This window comes from Telmatherina bonti, assembly GCF_933228915.1.
Source record: "Telmatherina bonti genome assembly, chromosome: 14".
Taxonomy (NCBI): domain Eukaryota; kingdom Metazoa; phylum Chordata; class Actinopteri; order Atheriniformes; family Telmatherinidae; genus Telmatherina; species Telmatherina bonti.
This window is the reverse complement of record NC_136612.1, coordinates 20,786,121-20,803,608: the sequence shown is the minus strand read 5'-3', so window position 1 is coordinate 20,803,608 and position 17,488 is coordinate 20,786,121. Positions and strand designations below refer to the sequence as shown.

General features: G+C 38.5%; 3 protein-coding genes across 3 annotated transcripts; all 3 read left to right on the top strand.

Annotated features, from left to right (window-relative positions):
* Positions 1–2,750: 2,750 nt before the first annotated feature.
* On the top strand, positions 2,751–4,996 carry LOC306765368 (parvalbumin beta-like). Its single transcript, XM_079252798.1, has 5 exons — positions 2,751–2,839; positions 3,615–3,683; positions 3,970–4,102; positions 4,379–4,488; positions 4,702–4,996. Exons 2-5 carry the CDS (start codon positions 3,623–3,625, stop codon positions 4,725–4,727), a joined length of 330 nt encoding a protein of 109 aa, XP_079108924.1. The 5' UTR covers positions 2,751–2,839; positions 3,615–3,622; the 3' UTR covers positions 4,728–4,996.
* Positions 4,997–6,687: 1,691 nt separating this feature from the next.
* Positions 6,688–8,663, top strand: LOC306765366 (parvalbumin beta-like). Its single transcript, XM_079252796.1, has 5 exons — positions 6,688–6,850; positions 7,542–7,608; positions 7,724–7,856; positions 8,174–8,283; positions 8,376–8,663. The coding sequence occupies exons 2-5, from the start codon at positions 7,548–7,550 to the stop codon at positions 8,399–8,401; spliced, it is 330 nt and encodes a 109-aa protein (XP_079108922.1). The 5' UTR covers positions 6,688–6,850; positions 7,542–7,547; the 3' UTR covers positions 8,402–8,663.
* Positions 8,664–13,175: 4,512 nt separating this feature from the next.
* On the top strand, positions 13,176–15,817 carry pvalb8 (parvalbumin 8). The gene is made up of 5 exons (XM_079252799.1): positions 13,176–13,517; positions 14,031–14,098; positions 14,518–14,650; positions 15,112–15,221; positions 15,513–15,817. Exons 2-5 carry the CDS (start codon positions 14,038–14,040, stop codon positions 15,536–15,538), a joined length of 330 nt encoding a protein of 109 aa, XP_079108925.1. The 5' UTR covers positions 13,176–13,517; positions 14,031–14,037; the 3' UTR covers positions 15,539–15,817.
* The last annotated feature ends 1,671 nt before the right edge of the window (positions 15,818–17,488 follow it).

Here is a 17,488-nt window from a genome sequence, read left to right as displayed (position 1 = left end):
ATGGATTAATAAACATATTTACAATGTGATATCATAGTCTCTTGCTCATTGCCACAGAATATTGTATTTTTAAATTAAGGAAAGAAATGCAGAAATGCTCATCATGAGTGGTCCACTGTCTGCTTTGTTACAGATACCAGAACCCATAATCCATAGTCACGTTGTTAAACTGTTATTTTCTTTCTTTTTTTAGTAGTAAACATAGTAGTAATAGCAGTAGTAGTACTTATGAGAAGCCAGTGTTTAAACTGTAGGAGACACTTAGAGTACTCTTAGTTTGATAAAGTAGAAGGTTTCCTGAGTGTCATGGAAGAACTCAAGATGCAAGGGGTTCAAAAGAAAACAGATTCATTATTATCAAGGGTGTCCAGGTAAATGCAAGATCCTGCAAACAGGAACTTTCCGATTTGACCACGAACTGGTGATTGGTGGGGTTGAGCTGTCAGGATTTTATATGTATCAGTAATGAGTCCCAGCAGGCGTAGAGAGGGAGCAGAAGCTGAGCAAGACCAGGAAGTCCAGGATGCCAGGGAGACAGGGTGGAACTGTCTCATGACACTGAGGGGCAAGCTAAAGCTAAAAGGTAGTCACAACAGAGCCACAGGAGGGAGTGGTTTTTTTCTAATGAAAACAAAAAATAAATAAATTAATTAATTTAAAAAAAATTAATTAAAAAAAAAAAAAAAAAAAAAAAAAAATATATATATATATATATATATATATATATATATATATATACATAGTTTTTTTTTTTTATACAAGAAGCAAATTATTGTAAGAGAGTTTATTTTCCATCTAAAACAACCACACACCAGTTTCTTAAAGGTTCGAGCCACTTATTTTATGAGATTTTCACTTCCTCATCATACTGCTTTCTTAATCATCAATCCATGCTACATTACTTGGACTCACTCTGAGTAATGATCTCATGTAGGTGGTCGCTGTGTAATTTCACAATACATCATTTGCTCATACTGCGATGACACCTTGGAGATTTGACTTAAACAGAAAAAATAGGCTCTTCTGGTGATTCAGTTCTGAGTAACTTTCTGGAGAATGGGATTCTCCAGACTGAAGGCACTGTGACTACTGTCTACATGGACAACTCATAAATACTACATAACCCCACTGAAACCAAAATATCTTTTCTGGTCAGGAACGAAAGAACTGGGCTACAAGCATGGTGCTCCAGATAGTTCAGGAGTGTAGTGAATATGGATAATTCCCTTTGGTGTGGGCTTTGTATGTTGGCCTTCTCAATAAAGAAAAACCTTTATAACTCACTGAAGATAAAGAAAAACAAAAAAAGAATATATATATATATATATATATATATATATATATATATATATATATATATATATATATATATATATATATATATATATATAAAAATATATATATTTATATATATGTGTGTGTGTGTGTGTGTGTGTGTGTGTATAGGCATGATTGCTACATGCCTGTATGAGGTGTTTGATTTTAATGTTTTGTGTTTTTAGAAAGTAGTTCTTGTTGTTTTTGGAGGTTTTTTTTTTTTTTTTAAAGTTATTTCAATTCAAGCTATTATGCAGACCCTTGAAATAGAACAGTGACTACTTGAATAAAATAAAATAAAATAAAATAAAATAAAATAAAATAAAATAAAATAAAATAATCTGTGAGTTTTACATTTAACACAGAAATGAAGAATAGAAAACACAGATTATCATTCTACATCTATATTTCATGAAGAAATACATGCATGCATGTTAAGTAGGCATGTGGCTGAAAAAAAACAGAGAAAAATGGCAACCCAGAAACTGTCAGCAAAGTATCAACCTTTTAATGTACAAGATCAAAAGCATGCCAGAAACAGTCCAAATGATGGTTATGTTACCTTGTAAGGACAGGGATCTGGTGGTACAGGTCCCAAAGTCTTCTCCATGTTAGAGCGCTGGCTCATTTGAAACTTAAAACTGGATGTGAAAGTTAGATGAACATTATCCAGCTTATACTTAGGGTATAGCTATGTTACAGGATAGCATATAGACCTGAGCAGATAGTGTTGCAACTCCAGGTCTTCACATGCAAGAGCAGAAATGCAAAACCCAATGACATATAAGGAATTCTCATTAAATTTATTGGAATAATAGATTTATGGAGAAATAACACAATATTGTATGTGTTATCTAGTATAGTTCTATTTGAAAAGACCCGCTGCATGGTTGAAAGTGGATACAAGAAGGCCCAATGGAGACATCAAACTGATATAAAATGGATTTAAATAAAAGCCCAAAAATATAAAGCACTATTTAAGCAGTTCTTTTGAATGGTCTAACAGGTTACTTACCTTCAAGGTGACCACATATGGTTGTTACCATGAGTAATTATAGTTCTATACATTTAGAAAATGCACAGCAGCTAAAATGGCTGCTCTCAATTTATCTCACAGGGATCATCTTGAGCAGGTTGACCATAGCTGGCACTCTCATATCCATTCATTTCAGTTGTAGTCTCAGATGTAACTTGCAACATCACAATCAGCGTTTTAAAAGTTGGCTGTAAACCATATGAGTGAAACATGTGCCGTGAAGTCGGCAAGAAGCGGACCTGCTCGGGTTTCCACACGTCTAGCTATAGGCCTCCGCACACATGGTAGCATCCTCATTTGTTGGCCTAAAAATAGGTCCAGACTACTAGACACATTTTTTGAAAACCCATGCATCTTGGTACTTGACACTGAGACTCAAAGCTCTGTAAATGGTGTTGCTCAAGGATATATAAGAGAGAGGGAAGAGGGCTCTTGGCATTCACTCTAGTCTGCCTTGGTTTTCACTCGCCTCAACGCAGCGCAAAGGTGAGTGGGATGTGCGCCCTGTAAATGCTTCACTGGCTTCTGCAGAATGAAACTGGGAGGAAAAGGACTCAGACAAGAAAACCCCTTTGGACTACAAACTACAGAGAGAAATGGAACCAACATATCCAACAAATACATGGACCACAGGCTAAGGAGGCCAAATGAGGCCAATTGGTTTCAAAGGATCTGCTGTTGTGGAGGATAATTGGTTTATTTTATGATTATTTTGCTTTGTGTTTTAATGGGAGGAAATTTACATACCTAGAGCTACCAATGTGCTTCTTTCCGCCCACTGCATTTTGAATTTGAAGCAGTGGTTCATACTGCAGGGATTTGACCTGTCAGTGGGAGCATCATCTCAGAAGTGGCAAAGCTGTTTAACACTTTGGGATTTAGTAAAAAGAATCTGTCCTGTGCTGTGATCGAATCTCTGAAGGAAGGGAAAACTCTTTTGTTTTGGATAAGAAATATAAACTTATTAATGTATATTTGTAAAACATCCACAGATGTATGGCAAAGAAGGAATAACCTTGTCTGATACTCAAGGCCTTGTGAAAGATGCATAATTTTAGCCCAAAGAGTTATGACTATTTCATTAATTATCATTCAAAATAGGCCTTAGAATATGTGGAGGTTGTCAGTCAGGTTGCAGTCCTCGCTAAAAAATTATTGATTCCAATAGTGTGCTACTGAGAGAGAAAAAATGCACCATTATGAATCCTTTCTTGGATTTGCAATGCTTATTCTAACCCTGAACCTTTCTTCCACCCCCAAGAATAAAAAATGGCCTTCGCTGGTGTGCTCAGTGATGCTGATGTGAAAGCAGCTCTGGGCGGCTGTGCAGGTGAGCATAGTTTTTCTTATTTACTGAGCTATACATTTACCAAAATAATATCTGCCTCTCTAGAATCATTGCCTATATTTAATTGTTTCCAATCTTTATATTTGCCTACAATTACAAATTCCTTTTTTAAAAAAAACCCCAAACTAAAACCAGTTGGCAGTGATCAGTATGTTCACCATTCTCAGTTTCCAGACATATCATGTAAACAGCAAGCTACAGTTATCATATGACATTAGCACTGTGTTACCAGCTTGTCAGATGCTAACACCTTTGAAATGTACTCCAGCTGCTGATTCCTTCGACTACAAGAAGTTCTTCAAGGCCTGCGGCCTGGCCGCCAAGTCTTCAGATGAGGTCAAGAAGGCCTTCGCCATCATTGACCAGGACAACAGCGGCTTCATTGAGGAGGAAGAGCTGAAGTAAGATATTCCAGTTATTTGCACTTCAACCTGAAAGTCAATGCCAAAGGCCAGGATATATAGCATGTCTAATATTACTATCCTGTGTTTAAAAGAGGGTCTGAGGGCCAAATAGCACAGTAACAATGTCAAAGAAACGCCCCTCTACATGTGATTTATAGGCTTTGCAACTAGTTTAGAGCTTGCCTAAAAACTTTCATTACATAGAGGGCTTGAAACTATGCAAAAAAGGCTTGTCAGCATCATTTTAACTTATGTTGTTTTTCTATTTGTCAGGCTGTTCTTGCAGAACTTCTCTGCTGGTGCCAGAGCACTCACTGACAAGGAGACCAAGACTTTCCTCGCCGCTGGTGACAGTGATGGTGATGGCAAGATCGGAGTTGATGGTAAGAGTTCTTTGTCGAGAACTACAGGCAATATTTCTCCAAACATAACAGAATGCAGTAGAGAAGTACTGGAATATCATTGACATTTAACAGTAAAGTCTTCATCAGTTAGCATCTGGACAGATTTTAATTCTTGGTCAGGCAGCAAATCTAATAAATGTCAGTAATACCCTCATGGCATAAAATTTGCTAATTTTTTTTCTGCTTTCACAGAGTTTGCTGCCCTTGTAAAGGCATAAATTTCCACTGACCAAGATCCACTTCTTTTCATGGAACTGCGAACTCCTCGCAAGATTCATTAATCATCAGCTGAAAGAATATTTTTTATACCTTATTTATGAGTTGCCTGCGAACTATTTCTCAACATGGAATACATATTTTACTGTTCATGTGATTCAGATGTGTTATATGTTCTGAAATAATGACTTGTGCAAACTGTAAAACACCATCTGCACTTTTGAGGAAGAGTGAAAAACCAGGAATAAATACTCTTTTGGTGTGAAGTCAACTCTTGCAGGTCAGTCGTCTTTGCATTGGTCAACTGCTGCATTGCACAGCCTTGCTTTATTCACAGAGCTGCACTTAAATCAACACAATGGGTTGATTAGGAGGCAGTCTCAAATGGGTCCTCACTTGCCAGAATGGCTAAATGCTCAGAAGATGCTGAGAGATGGCTCAGATGACCTACCCAGCACTTGTTTTCATAATTGGTTAATGAGAAGGGGAGTGTGGCTGGACTTTGGCCAGGAGCTGGGATATGCACTGAGAATGGCCCTGGGGCTTTACTCACATGCATCTTAGATCCAGGGAGCTCTGCAATGGATAGCTGTCCTACTTTGCGTAATTAGATGGTCTCGTCCAAGATCTATTCCTCTAGTAACTGCTGCATAATCACTTAGATGATGTGCTGTGGCAACAGGGCAGCTATTAACAGCAAGTGTCTCATCAGTGGGGCCATATTACAGCTGAATTCTCTGCTAAGATCTGCAGTGCTTTGGTCATTTTTTCAGCAAATGCTAAATTCAGTTTTTCTGTTTCCTTCCAGTGTGCAGAATGCATCGCATACTTGGGGAAATAATCTATGATTGGCCTTGCAAGGCACTGGGTCTGATCATTTGTCATGTTAAAAGTCAAATTACAGTTCCAGTGGGTTATGAATATCCAGAGCACTGCAAGTCAGCAAGATGTAAACCCTCAACCCTATCAGATAACATTCTAAGTTTTTTACTGCCAGCCAGTGATCAAAACAGAAAGAAGCTGTCGTTGCAGGACCCTGAAGTTTACCTTATAGGACAGTGCTGCCACCTGTAGGCCAAACTTATTCTATAAAATCAGCAAGTAGAGCTTCCTGTATGAAGGGAACTAATGTAAAAGTCCCACCTCTCCTGTTTCTGTGAAATTGTTTAGAAGGAAAAATGCAATCATGACAATATCAAATGTGAAACATTTACAAAGGAAAATGAAAACCAAAATGCACATTGATAAATATTTTCTTCCACTGCTACAGCATGTGAAACTAATTCTGGGGCTGACTGAACATTAGGAATGAATTTTATGCCCCACAGTTATGACTTTAAATCACTTTTCAAAAACAGAATGCACCTGAACGCATCAAATTTGGGTCTTTTGCACTTTACACACATGTCTGGGACATATGAAAGTCCAACTACATCCACATATAACAGCCAATGCATATTACAAGTTAAAGGGGAGACCTACAATTTATTGGAAATAAATTCAAGACATTTTCAAAAGTGTTTTTTTTAAATATAAATTGCCTAACACAGATATAAAAGAAACGCTTTACCCCGACTAATCAAGACAATTTCTTATTAATGAGCTTAAACAAATCTTCTAAATCGAACAATGATAAAAGATGGAAAACAACCAATTAGTATAACTTACGCCAGCTCTATTGCATGCATGCTCAGTAGCTATCCACCCTCTTGAATATGGCTATGTGTTGCCAGCAGCACTTCCAGTTCGTCCTCCTCAGCAGTGCACATGCCTATTCTTAGCATCGACGGACATTAAAGACTTCTTCAAACGCACCTTTTAAGTGTCTTCATTTGTGAAACTTAAAATAGACAGCACTCCGGCTACAGCACGAATTTTCGCCTACACCCCCCCACACCCACCCAACACCCCTCCCCGCTCGGTGTCAGTTATCTTATGCTTCAGATTTCCGATACAGTGAAACTATAAAAGGTCACCAGGAGCACCGGGATGGTTACTGCAGTCGACTCCAGTCTCGTCTGTGTCATCTGTACCCTACAAAGCAAAAAAAGGAAAAAAAAGAAAAAACCCAACAAAACAAACAACAACAAATTAAAAAAAAAAAAAAAAAAAAAACCTACCAGAGGTGAGTTTGAAGGCGAAGAGGAAAAGCGAAAAGAACTCCAGGGATCTGAAGCCGCAGCATCACGTCTGGCATCTTTGAAAAAGAAAAATTGTTACCTTCTTTTTTTCTTAAAACATTTTGATTTCATGAGGACTTCTCTCTGCAATGCGGCATCTAATGAAACAGATGTGTGTTGCGTTTTCTAACGGGAGCGTCAGCAGATAAAAAGACTGGGATTACTGGCCAGACCTCAGCATCTTTACTGTTGCAGTAGGAAATCCCTCTCCATGGGATGATGGGATCCAAAACGCGCTCGTGCGCTTGCAAAAGTGGACCGAATAATCCGTTTATACTTTACTTATTTCTCTCTCCTCTTTTTCTTTTGTGTTTTTTTTTAAAACCTTGTTTGAACCTTGTTTTGTTATATTTGGAAAAATGTATTATTTAGCAATTATTTACTTTCTTTTGGAGAACAAAATGTACAACTTACAGAAATTGTGCGTTGCTTTTTAAATTCAGCTTTTATTTACTTCAACTCGCCTTTTACTCTTTCTTTTTGAGTAAATTAAAGAAAAATAAGATGCATTAGCTATATTTAAGTTCTTTAAGTGAAAAGATCAGTATTTATGTAAAGTTAATTGCTTTCTATTTGTGTGATGCTTATTTTATTTTTTATTTAGCGGGCCTAATAAATTGTGTCTGATTTCCGCAGCTCAAAATGGCTTTCGCAGGCGTACTGAATGATGCTGACATCACCAAAGCCCTGGATGAGTGCAAAGGTGACTTTCTGTCCCAGTTGAACGTCCCACCGCCATCTCCTCCTGTTTGTCTCTGTCTTGGCCTTCACTGATGGGAGCTTTCATGGGCACCTCTAACACGCATCCCTGCTTTCAGGCGCGGACTCATTTGACTTCAAGAAGTTCTTCAAGACCTGCGGTCTGGCCGGCAAGTCTGCAGATGACGTCAAGAAGGCCTTCGGCATCATCGACCAGGACAAGAGTGGGTTCATTGAGGAGGAGGAGCTGAAGTAAGACCGCAGCACAGTTTAAGTGTTCATGCAAGGACATTTTTGCTTTTTCTCTACGGCATGCTGATCAGAACCATGAAAAGAAAAGAAATATAAGTTTTCCAGCTGCATAAAAAGCTATTAAAAATGATAAATGACTCGATAAAAGATTTTTTTCTTAAACCTGTTTGCTATTTTCCAGCTGATAAGGCAGCTTTGTAGCCTATCTGTCTGTATTCAGTGGAATTTAAATGCAACAATCTGATTGGATCTACATCGAGTTCATCTCGACCAATCGCAGCAGGTCTGGGTGAGCTAACGACCGCCTCTCTATATAGGTTGTTCCTGCAGAACTTCAAGGGCAATGCGCGCGCCTTGACCGACGGAGAGACCAAGGCTTTCCTGAAGGCAGGTGACAGCGACGGTGACGGCAAGATTGGCGCTGACGGTACGCACTTTTAACACCGCATATTAACACCGAACTCTGGGAATATTTAGGTGTAAATACTAAACCTGTTTTCTGGCCTGTGTTTCCTGCAGAGTTTGCTGCCTTGGTTAAAGCATAAGACAGCAACTGACCAACAACACCTGCTCTGATGGAACAACAATGCCCACGTCGACCTCCCCCTTTTCATCTGAATATAAATGATTTTTATACATTTGCTTAAGGGACGTTTCCTCCTATGCAACACACTGTCCAAAATGATGATTGTGAATGTCGCTCGGTTGTGTTCATGTCTTAAATATGAATTTTGCTTACTGTAAAATCTATATTGCACTTTCCAGGAACTAAAGGTAAAAGAAGAATAAATATTCTTTTGCTATGGTCTTATATCTCTTTTATTCTTCATGTAGGCCTATGATAAGCCTCTTTTTGGTCATGAATATATTTCCATCAATTAATCAATTAGTCTATCTATCCATCTATCTATCTATCTATCTATCTATCTATCTATCTAGATAGATAGATAGATAGATAGACCAGTTCTGTGAGGGAATTATTATTAAACTAAACTAAACTTACTGCTGGCCAGGAGTCTAAACAGAATCCTGATGCTGCAGATGCTACTTGATGCATTTAGCATCTCCAAGTGAGAGCACCTTTGTAAAGGCAGAGATTTTGGCAGTTTGCTGCATCAGCAAGTGCCTCAAAGCATTTGCTGATGCCAATCAATCTGTGAAGGGTTATGAAAGCTTTACACAACAGTGTCTGACATTATTTGGTGAGAGAGAATATGAACAGTCTTCCCAGAGGTGGATTTTCCATCATGGTCACCCCCAGCGTCAGACAGTGCATTGCCAATGCTAAAAAAACAAAACAGGGTGTCATTATCAGACTCTAATTAAAATGTTCTGAGTTCATGTCAGCGGATTAAAAAAGACTGGAATACTATGGCTCGTTGGCTGCAGTTAGAAGGAGATAGGTTATTAAAAAAAAATCAAACAAAAAAAGGAGATGTAATCCCAACTCCAGAATGAAAAATTGTATCTAAGCAAACCTCAAACAACATGACCTCTAGAGAAATGTTCTTTAGACAGATGGGACCAAAGTGGAAAGGTCAAACACCTTGTACTGAGCAGTGGGGTCATTTTGGTGTGGTTGTGCAGCCACAGGTCTTGAGCAGCCTGCTGTCACTTTGTCTACTATGAACTCCTTTGTAGCTAAATACAGAGTCATTTGTGAGGACATCTCCTAGCTAAAGCTTGGCCTATATTATTCAGCTATACCAATGAACATGCCCATCAGTATATCTACATCAGTCTGCTTGAAAATAAAAAGAATCGGTGTGGTGAAGATCTAGTCTGAATCCAGACCTCAGCCTGACTGAAATGCTATGAAGGGACATTGAGATACCATTGCATCAACAAATACCCATACCTTAATGAAGTGATGTAGAAAAGTATATGTCAGTTACCATTCATGTGATTATTTATGCGTTGTTGCACAACCTTGTAGCCACTAGATGGAGACATGGGATGCTTCTTTTTTCTTGCAACAGCGTGGCAGGGGTCAGCAAGCATGTTAGTTGTTCACCTACACCCCTATCTCTGCAATTCTTTAAGGGGACATGTCTGTTTCATCATCAAAACTTGAATGTGTATCTTTATTAGTCAATTATAATTATTTTTTTCTTTCATGTGGGGTCTAACTAAACAACAGTCTCATGTGCAAAATCAGTTGGCACTCATCTATTTCAATCAGATAGACCGTATTATACAGTGTTTCGTCATTCTGCTACACTCGATTACTCATTTAGTAACTTCATTTCATTTTAAAAACTCCATATTGTCTTGAAGAAAGACAAAAAAGTACCTACTGCCCCCTCCCTGTAAGATCACAATGCCTAAGCCTTGTAAAGAGCATTAGCAAATGTAAATGAATAAATGATCGCCCAGTAACTGTATAGTCTACAAGGTATCAACATGGCTCATGACATCATGTACCGGCTGTGTAGGTGAAGTCTCATCACTACTCTTGATCCGGTGTCCTCAGTCTCTTTTTCACACACACAATCTGGATAAGATGATTGAGTTTCTCTTTACCACTTCAGTCAAGTCTAACTGTACTGGAACCTCACAGCAGACAATTGGACATTCGCCTGTTGAGAGGCCCCGTTGACAAGTCAGTAGTTGGATAAGGTTCAGGAAGGGATGGCAGTGACAAACAACCGGAGATAAGCTTTTATTTAATAATGAAAGACAGTAGAATGCTGCCAAAAACTAGAGCATGAGTTGTGTGTGATCTGTGTGTAAAATCCAAAAGCACTTGAGTCTCACTCATTATACTGTAATTTCGCCTGAGTAAAAGTAATCAAATTAGCACAAAGAAAATAGAAAAAAAATTAGTGTGCAGATCTTGGAAAATAATAGTTTAGTGTGAGAAGTCAAAACTCAAGGATAATGGACTTACAAAGTCACCAGTTCAGACTATCTATGCCCAGAGTCTGGCAAAACAACACAATTAACTTTTCCAGTCTCATATTTACCAGTTTTTTTTCTAAGTAGGCCACATGTAGACCCTATTACTAATCCATATACCAGTCAGTGTTCAGGAACACAGAAATACAGTCCACTCATCCAGGGCCGGACTGGGACAAAAAACTCAAGCCAGGAGTTATATACTCACCACCCCATCACATTTACGGTACACATGTTCACATGCATGCACATAGGGGGGTTAGCAGGGAATAAAACTCCAAATTTGGTAGATTGACTTTCACACACAACTAAAAGTCACCAGTCCAGTTCTTTTATTCTCTCATGTTTTCAGTGCTCCCGTGAATTCAGCAGCTCACCTGGGTAGATACGTTTTCTACAACGGACCCACCATATTTCCTGCAGTGAACTAAGACACATCATCATGTGAACAGAAACAGAAACAAACTCCATGGAAATGTGACTAAATATCTCAGATGTCAAACACATTATTCAACAAGCATAAAAAGCTGCAGTCACGTTGTTTACAGTCAGAGTTGTTCCAGTGTTGGATTGACTGACGTTAGATATATCCTGACAGCAGCAACTGCAACTAACTGAAGCAACATATGCAATAGAATGAAGTTTTTATAACAAGTAGGCGCTGCTGTTAAAAAAGAGTAGGAGCATCTCTATTACACTAACTATTACAGATTTTATGCAACACACCAGCCAGTTATCAAACTAGGAACTCACGTGATGTTGCTGCTGGTGATTTGAAAATATCCGAAATATTCCTCTGCATCTCGCTGTTCTGTTTCCGCTCGTTTTGCGCGTTCATCAATAATAATAATAATAATAATAATAATAATAATAATAATTATATATATATATATATATATATATATATATATATATATATATATATATATATATATATATAACCGTGATTTTTTTTTTAACACTGGCCATCATTGGTCACATCTGACCAGGACAAAGAGTTTTGTCTGTGCAAAAGTATTAGTGCCAAGCAGTAATTCATTTTATTTTATTTCATTTTCCAATTTTGACAAGCAGGCCAGTCAGACTTACGGCCCAGTCCACCAGGGATTGTCCCACTCCTCCCGTGGGCCAGTCCAGGCCTGTCTATGCCAGGTGCTTAGTCTGTCTTCAGACTTTCAAATGAACTTTAAAGCGATCTTTACGCACAGTGCAACCACCACAGCAACATTACCCGCTACTGGCTTTCCTCAGCAGAAACGTGCGAGAGGGCAGCAGCTGTGCCAAGCCACACAGTTACTTCCACACGCACGCGCGTGAAGCAACGTACTTCAAATAGCCTAATAGAAAAGCAACCTGCTGCTTATACTACATATCAGGATGTCTTCAACGGTGCGAGTTGGTGCAGAAGTTCTAACTACTAATAAAACTCCTAATTAGACTTGAAATTATTTGTGTGTAATTGCCTAAAAAAAAACAACACACACACACAAGCATTTGGCTATCTGTGGAATCCTCTTTCACCGTGCTGCACCCTGCATGTGCACCTCAAACTAACCTTAGATCATGGAGAGAAATAACCTTTTTCTGTCCTGCTGCAGTGTTCATTCTCCAAGGGAAGTGCTTAATGACCCTGGATTTGTTTGTGTGTTAGACCCACCAGGGGACACAAATGTCCTCAACCTGAACTGGACATTTTGTATCTGCACGCATAGATCGAATATCCAGCTTTGGCTTTGGGAAACCAGAAGCTAAATCAAATAGAACAAATAAAAATAAATAGATCTGAACGACGTCTCACTCCCGTTCATGCCTTTTAATGGCGCACGTGAATGAATACTTGCATGTTATGCATCATCATCACCATGAGGGATAACTGCGGGGTGACCTCCAGTCTCTTCATCAGCACAGTTGACGCAGCAATTCAGGAGGGACAGTCCTATCAGTGTCAGAGACTTTGAGGGTTAGAAAGCACCGGCCTCCCTGACATTCACTTATTAGCTTGATTCTGAGGTCAGAATATTTTATTAGATTCTATGAAAGCATGTGTAATAGGTTTGATGAAGTGAAACCCCACTGAGGACATCAGCAACAGATGTTTTAACCTATACCTACTATTAGAACAATTTATTCCACACATTTGAACAATCTTTAAAGACAGTTCAGTGTCAGACTTATATGTTTAACCTTAAATGTAAGGATAAGAATACATTTTTCAGAGAGATGTGGCTCAGATGCGCACGTTTTGGGACTGCTGTCTGTAAAAAGATATCTATGAACCTGTGGTTAGGGTGGGGAGGTGGAGGGGAATGAAAGAGAGAGAGAGAGAGAGAGAGAGAGAGAGAGAGAGAGAGAGCCTGCAGTTACATTAGCTGTCCTGTATTTACTGTAGGCTGCACTGTAATTGTCGAGGTGAGAGAAGGAGAGGTGTGATAATAGGAGGGAGCGGAGAATGAGGGGGAAAAAATATTTTGGTTTTTTTTTTCTTTGAAAATCAATTTGCCATTTACAAGGGCGTTACAAATGTCCACGGTCCTATGCGTCCGGTCTCGCTGGTGTTATAAATAGGATGGTAAAGGTTAATTAGTTAGGAGAGAAATTGGATCAGGGGCGGGCAGTTAGAATTTGATCCATAGACAGGTAACTCAAGCAATCCCTATTGTCACAGGAATCAGACGTATATAAATTCGCTTTGACGGATAGCAGTCACCACATAGCCTTACCTCTCTGCTGGATCACCGACTTGGGCAAAGACCCCCAAACACGGTAAGTTGCTGCGTGGTTTCAGGGACCAGTATCTCGTCTGGTGGAAATGTGCATCTTTTCTCTGTTTTGAGACTTTTATCTGAGTTATTTATTTAATTTAAGTTTTGCTTCTCCGACTTTTGTTCATGCTGTGAGTACTCCTGGGGCTGCCTGTTATCAGCATTCATTAAAGGGTGATGCTGCAACGTTATTTGCAATCTTTATCAACCAGCCAGAGACGTCTTTAGTGCTTTGCACAGAGAATAGTTGGAGCAAATTGTTACACTGACTTATATATATATATATATGTATATATATATATATATATATATATATATATATATATATATATATATATATATATATATATATATATATATATATATATATATATATATATATATATGTCCAAGAGTCACTGACTTCTCAGTGACGTGTCACATTTTTTTTTTTATCCATCACTGTCAGCTTAGAAGATTAGTACTGCACCTGGTTAAATGTGTAAATAATTCACTACGACTGTTCGTCCTACAGGAATAAAATGTCGTTCTCATCTGTCCTTTCTGCTGATGCCATCGGCAGTGCTATCAAGGACTGCCAAGGTATCGTTTTTCACCAATATCTTTATTGCTGTCTTTATACACATGTTTGTGGCGCCACTGCAGCCAACTCGCAATCTAGCTTGGAAATATACATAAAAGATACTATGACTGGGATGCAAGGTAAATTCCTTGCTGAATGATAGTTTTTTTTTTTTGTTTTTAAAACATCCTTTGGACACCGGGCATGAACTAGAGGTTAATCATGTATTAGTCAAGACAACCAGCTTTTAAATTTATATTTAAATATATTTTAAAATCTGTATTTATGAGCACAGTTTTTATAAAGGTATGGTTAATAGGTTTGCAGTGATCTTTTTCTTCATTATCATATCATAGTCCCCCATGCCCTCGTGTCAGGTGTTAGGAAAAGAAGGTAGACTGTTTTGTCATTATTCATCAAACTCTGATTTATTCTCCAGCTCCAGACTCCTTCTGCCCAAAGAAGTTTTTTCAGGTGTGTGGCCTCACCAAGAAGAGTCCTCAGGATGTGAAGAAGGTTTTTGGGATTCTGGACAATGATGGCAATGGTTTTATTGAAGAGGATGAGCTCAAGTGAGTTGATCAGCAGGATGATATTTGTTGTACCCAGGATCTGAAGGGAAGCTTGTATCAATGGTCCCTCTGGAATGAAGTTGACCAGTTTGAAATGTACCCCTGGGAACTACATCTAACCTACTTTAACAGATGCATACAGGATGTACGAGTGAGAATAGACCAATTCTTCATTTGTTTGGGGTACAAGACTGTACATTTTATGTATGACATAGCAACTCAGCAGTCACACTTATCCCATCAGCCCCCAGAAGACAACAAACATGTGGGATAGTGTTAAAAGCCGTATCCTCTGACTGAAGAGTGATCCAGTAAAGCATGACATTTATATTTGTGTGTACATGTTTTGAATCATGAAAAAATGAGGCCAAGTTATTTCGGGTTTTTGCTATTGATCTACTTATTGCCAAGTATTTCCTTTAGCTTTGACCCATGATTCTCTGTATCTTTGTTTCAACCAGGTTTTTCCTGCAGAAGTTCTCTCCTGGGGCTCGTACCCTGACAGACAAGGAGATCAAGGCCTTCCTGGCTGCTGCTGATGATGACAGCGATGGTCGAATTGGAGCAGATGGTGAGAAGATGTGTACTTATTTGATATGTCATTCCTGGATGTGAATTGTCAGTAGCAGACAGATCTAATTTCTGTTATGTAGGATTTATATGTTTTGTTGCAAGATCAGACAGTCATGTCACTGATAAGCTGTTAATACCATATCAGCACATTCAAAAATGTGTAAACATTAGTTTAACATGTCTTATAACCTTTGATATTATATTGAAAATCTTCATTTTTGTCAACAACAATTGCATGTGTAAAATTAAGGGATCATGTCTTTCTTAAAACAGTTTCTTTTCTCTGCAGAGTTCCAGGCTATGATCTTGTCCTAAACAGCTGGACATCTAAACTCAGTCTCCCCCCCACCTCCTCCTATGATCCCATCTGACAGCTTCAAGGGCTCCTTAGTAAATTAATGATCATCTAGTTAGACAAAACCGTCAGATTTGTTACATTTTGCCAGATTTAACTCCGGTCCACTGACATATTCATGCTCATCATGGTTTTGCTTTTTTGTTTTTCCATTTGTTTCAGACCAACCATAAAGCTGTATCGCCCAAATAACTGTAAACTCCACCAAAGTTCTAACTAAATAAAATAATGAAATCCCAGCTGAAGTCATTGTTCTCACTTTGATATTTAAGTGCATGTAATTGTATTTTCCAGTTCTTCTTCTATTTAGCCATGCTATGTGATAATACAGTGGAGCTGTTGCAACTTATTACCTAGAATCTTACTTAGCGTTATGGTTTGCATGTACGTGCACAAATCTAGACACTTCGATGTTCAAAACAGACACACATGCAGAGACACACACCGTTTCCCTTACAGTTCAGAGGTGTCCTTAAATCTTCACTTACCCTTATCTAGCAAAGCGGTGAATGAGATTGAATGTCAGACAGTGTCAGGTGTATGAGAAGTGACACAAACACAAGCTGTCTGGCTCAGTGTATATACAGTGCTGATGCGCATGTGTGTGTGTTTGTGTTTGTCAGGAGAATTCATAGATTTCTGGAGCTGAGGCAGATGAGGTGACCTTGCTGACCACCAGAGCGTCACAGTCGTTGGATCGAGTGACACCTGACCTCAGCTTTGTAAATAAACCCAGTTGAATCCCGGTGCTCCTCCGACTGGGAAAACAAGACAAGCATGCACACACAACACCCAAAGTATTTGCAAAAAATCAAATGTGTGTTTACACACAGAAAGGCAGCCATGCAAACATGCACGATTCTGACGATGCAAATAAATACACGTCTGCGTGAATCACATGCACTGGAAATATTCATAAACTAAGTCTGGCTGATGGCGAAAAGAACACATTTAAGTTCAGAAGTTTTCTTAAAACTCTGCAATCCTTCCAGTTGGCCAGGAGAATATAAATATCACATGTTTTCGTTCTCTGCACTTATAGGATTCCCTGGATCAAAATTAACAACTACTTCACTGTTTTCCCACCCACCTCACCACCAAAATACAGACTAGCAATTTCTTTTCAGAGCTCCTACTCCAGTGCAATTCAAATTATCTGTATATTACAGGGGGAACCTTACCATTAAAGCACACACCTGATACTCACAACTAATAGTGGGAGACAGACCCTGACATTATCATGAGCTCATTCACCAGGGTAGAATATGCTGCTTCATTCAGATGGTTTGTTGTGTAAATAAACACTTTAAAAGTGCTCCCTCTTCTGCAAGCACCTGCAGAAGTTTGTGATTTTCCTTAAAGGTTTACATGTTGAGGTTATGCAGTTAGAAATCATAGCCTGACTTAATTACCAATTCCCACCTATATTAAATGACTGGTATCTAATCAGGACACTAAAAGAAATGTATAGTTAAATTTTTAGGATTATGTGCATTTAAAAAATTATGTGCATATGCATTTAAAAAATAAAGCAAGCCTTATGGAAAAAGATATTAAGGTATTAATGAAACCCAGCTTACGCCACCTCATGGTATAAGCAGGAGAATAAAATCCAAAGTTTGGAACAAATTGCACTACGTAAAAAAAATCATGATTCTGTTTTAATATTATGTTCATTGATCCTTTCATACATGTAGATGGCTTTGGATAAACGCATCTGCCAAATGACAGTAGAATAGAATAGAATAGAATAGAATAGAATAGAATAGAATAGAATAGAATATTTGTGCTCAGTTTAACTAAATATAAGTAATATCTCAACAATCCCTGGCCATGCTTGGGGAAACACGGGACTATTTAGAATATTATGCATCCATATCTGCTATTATTTGAATCTGAGCTTCACCTCT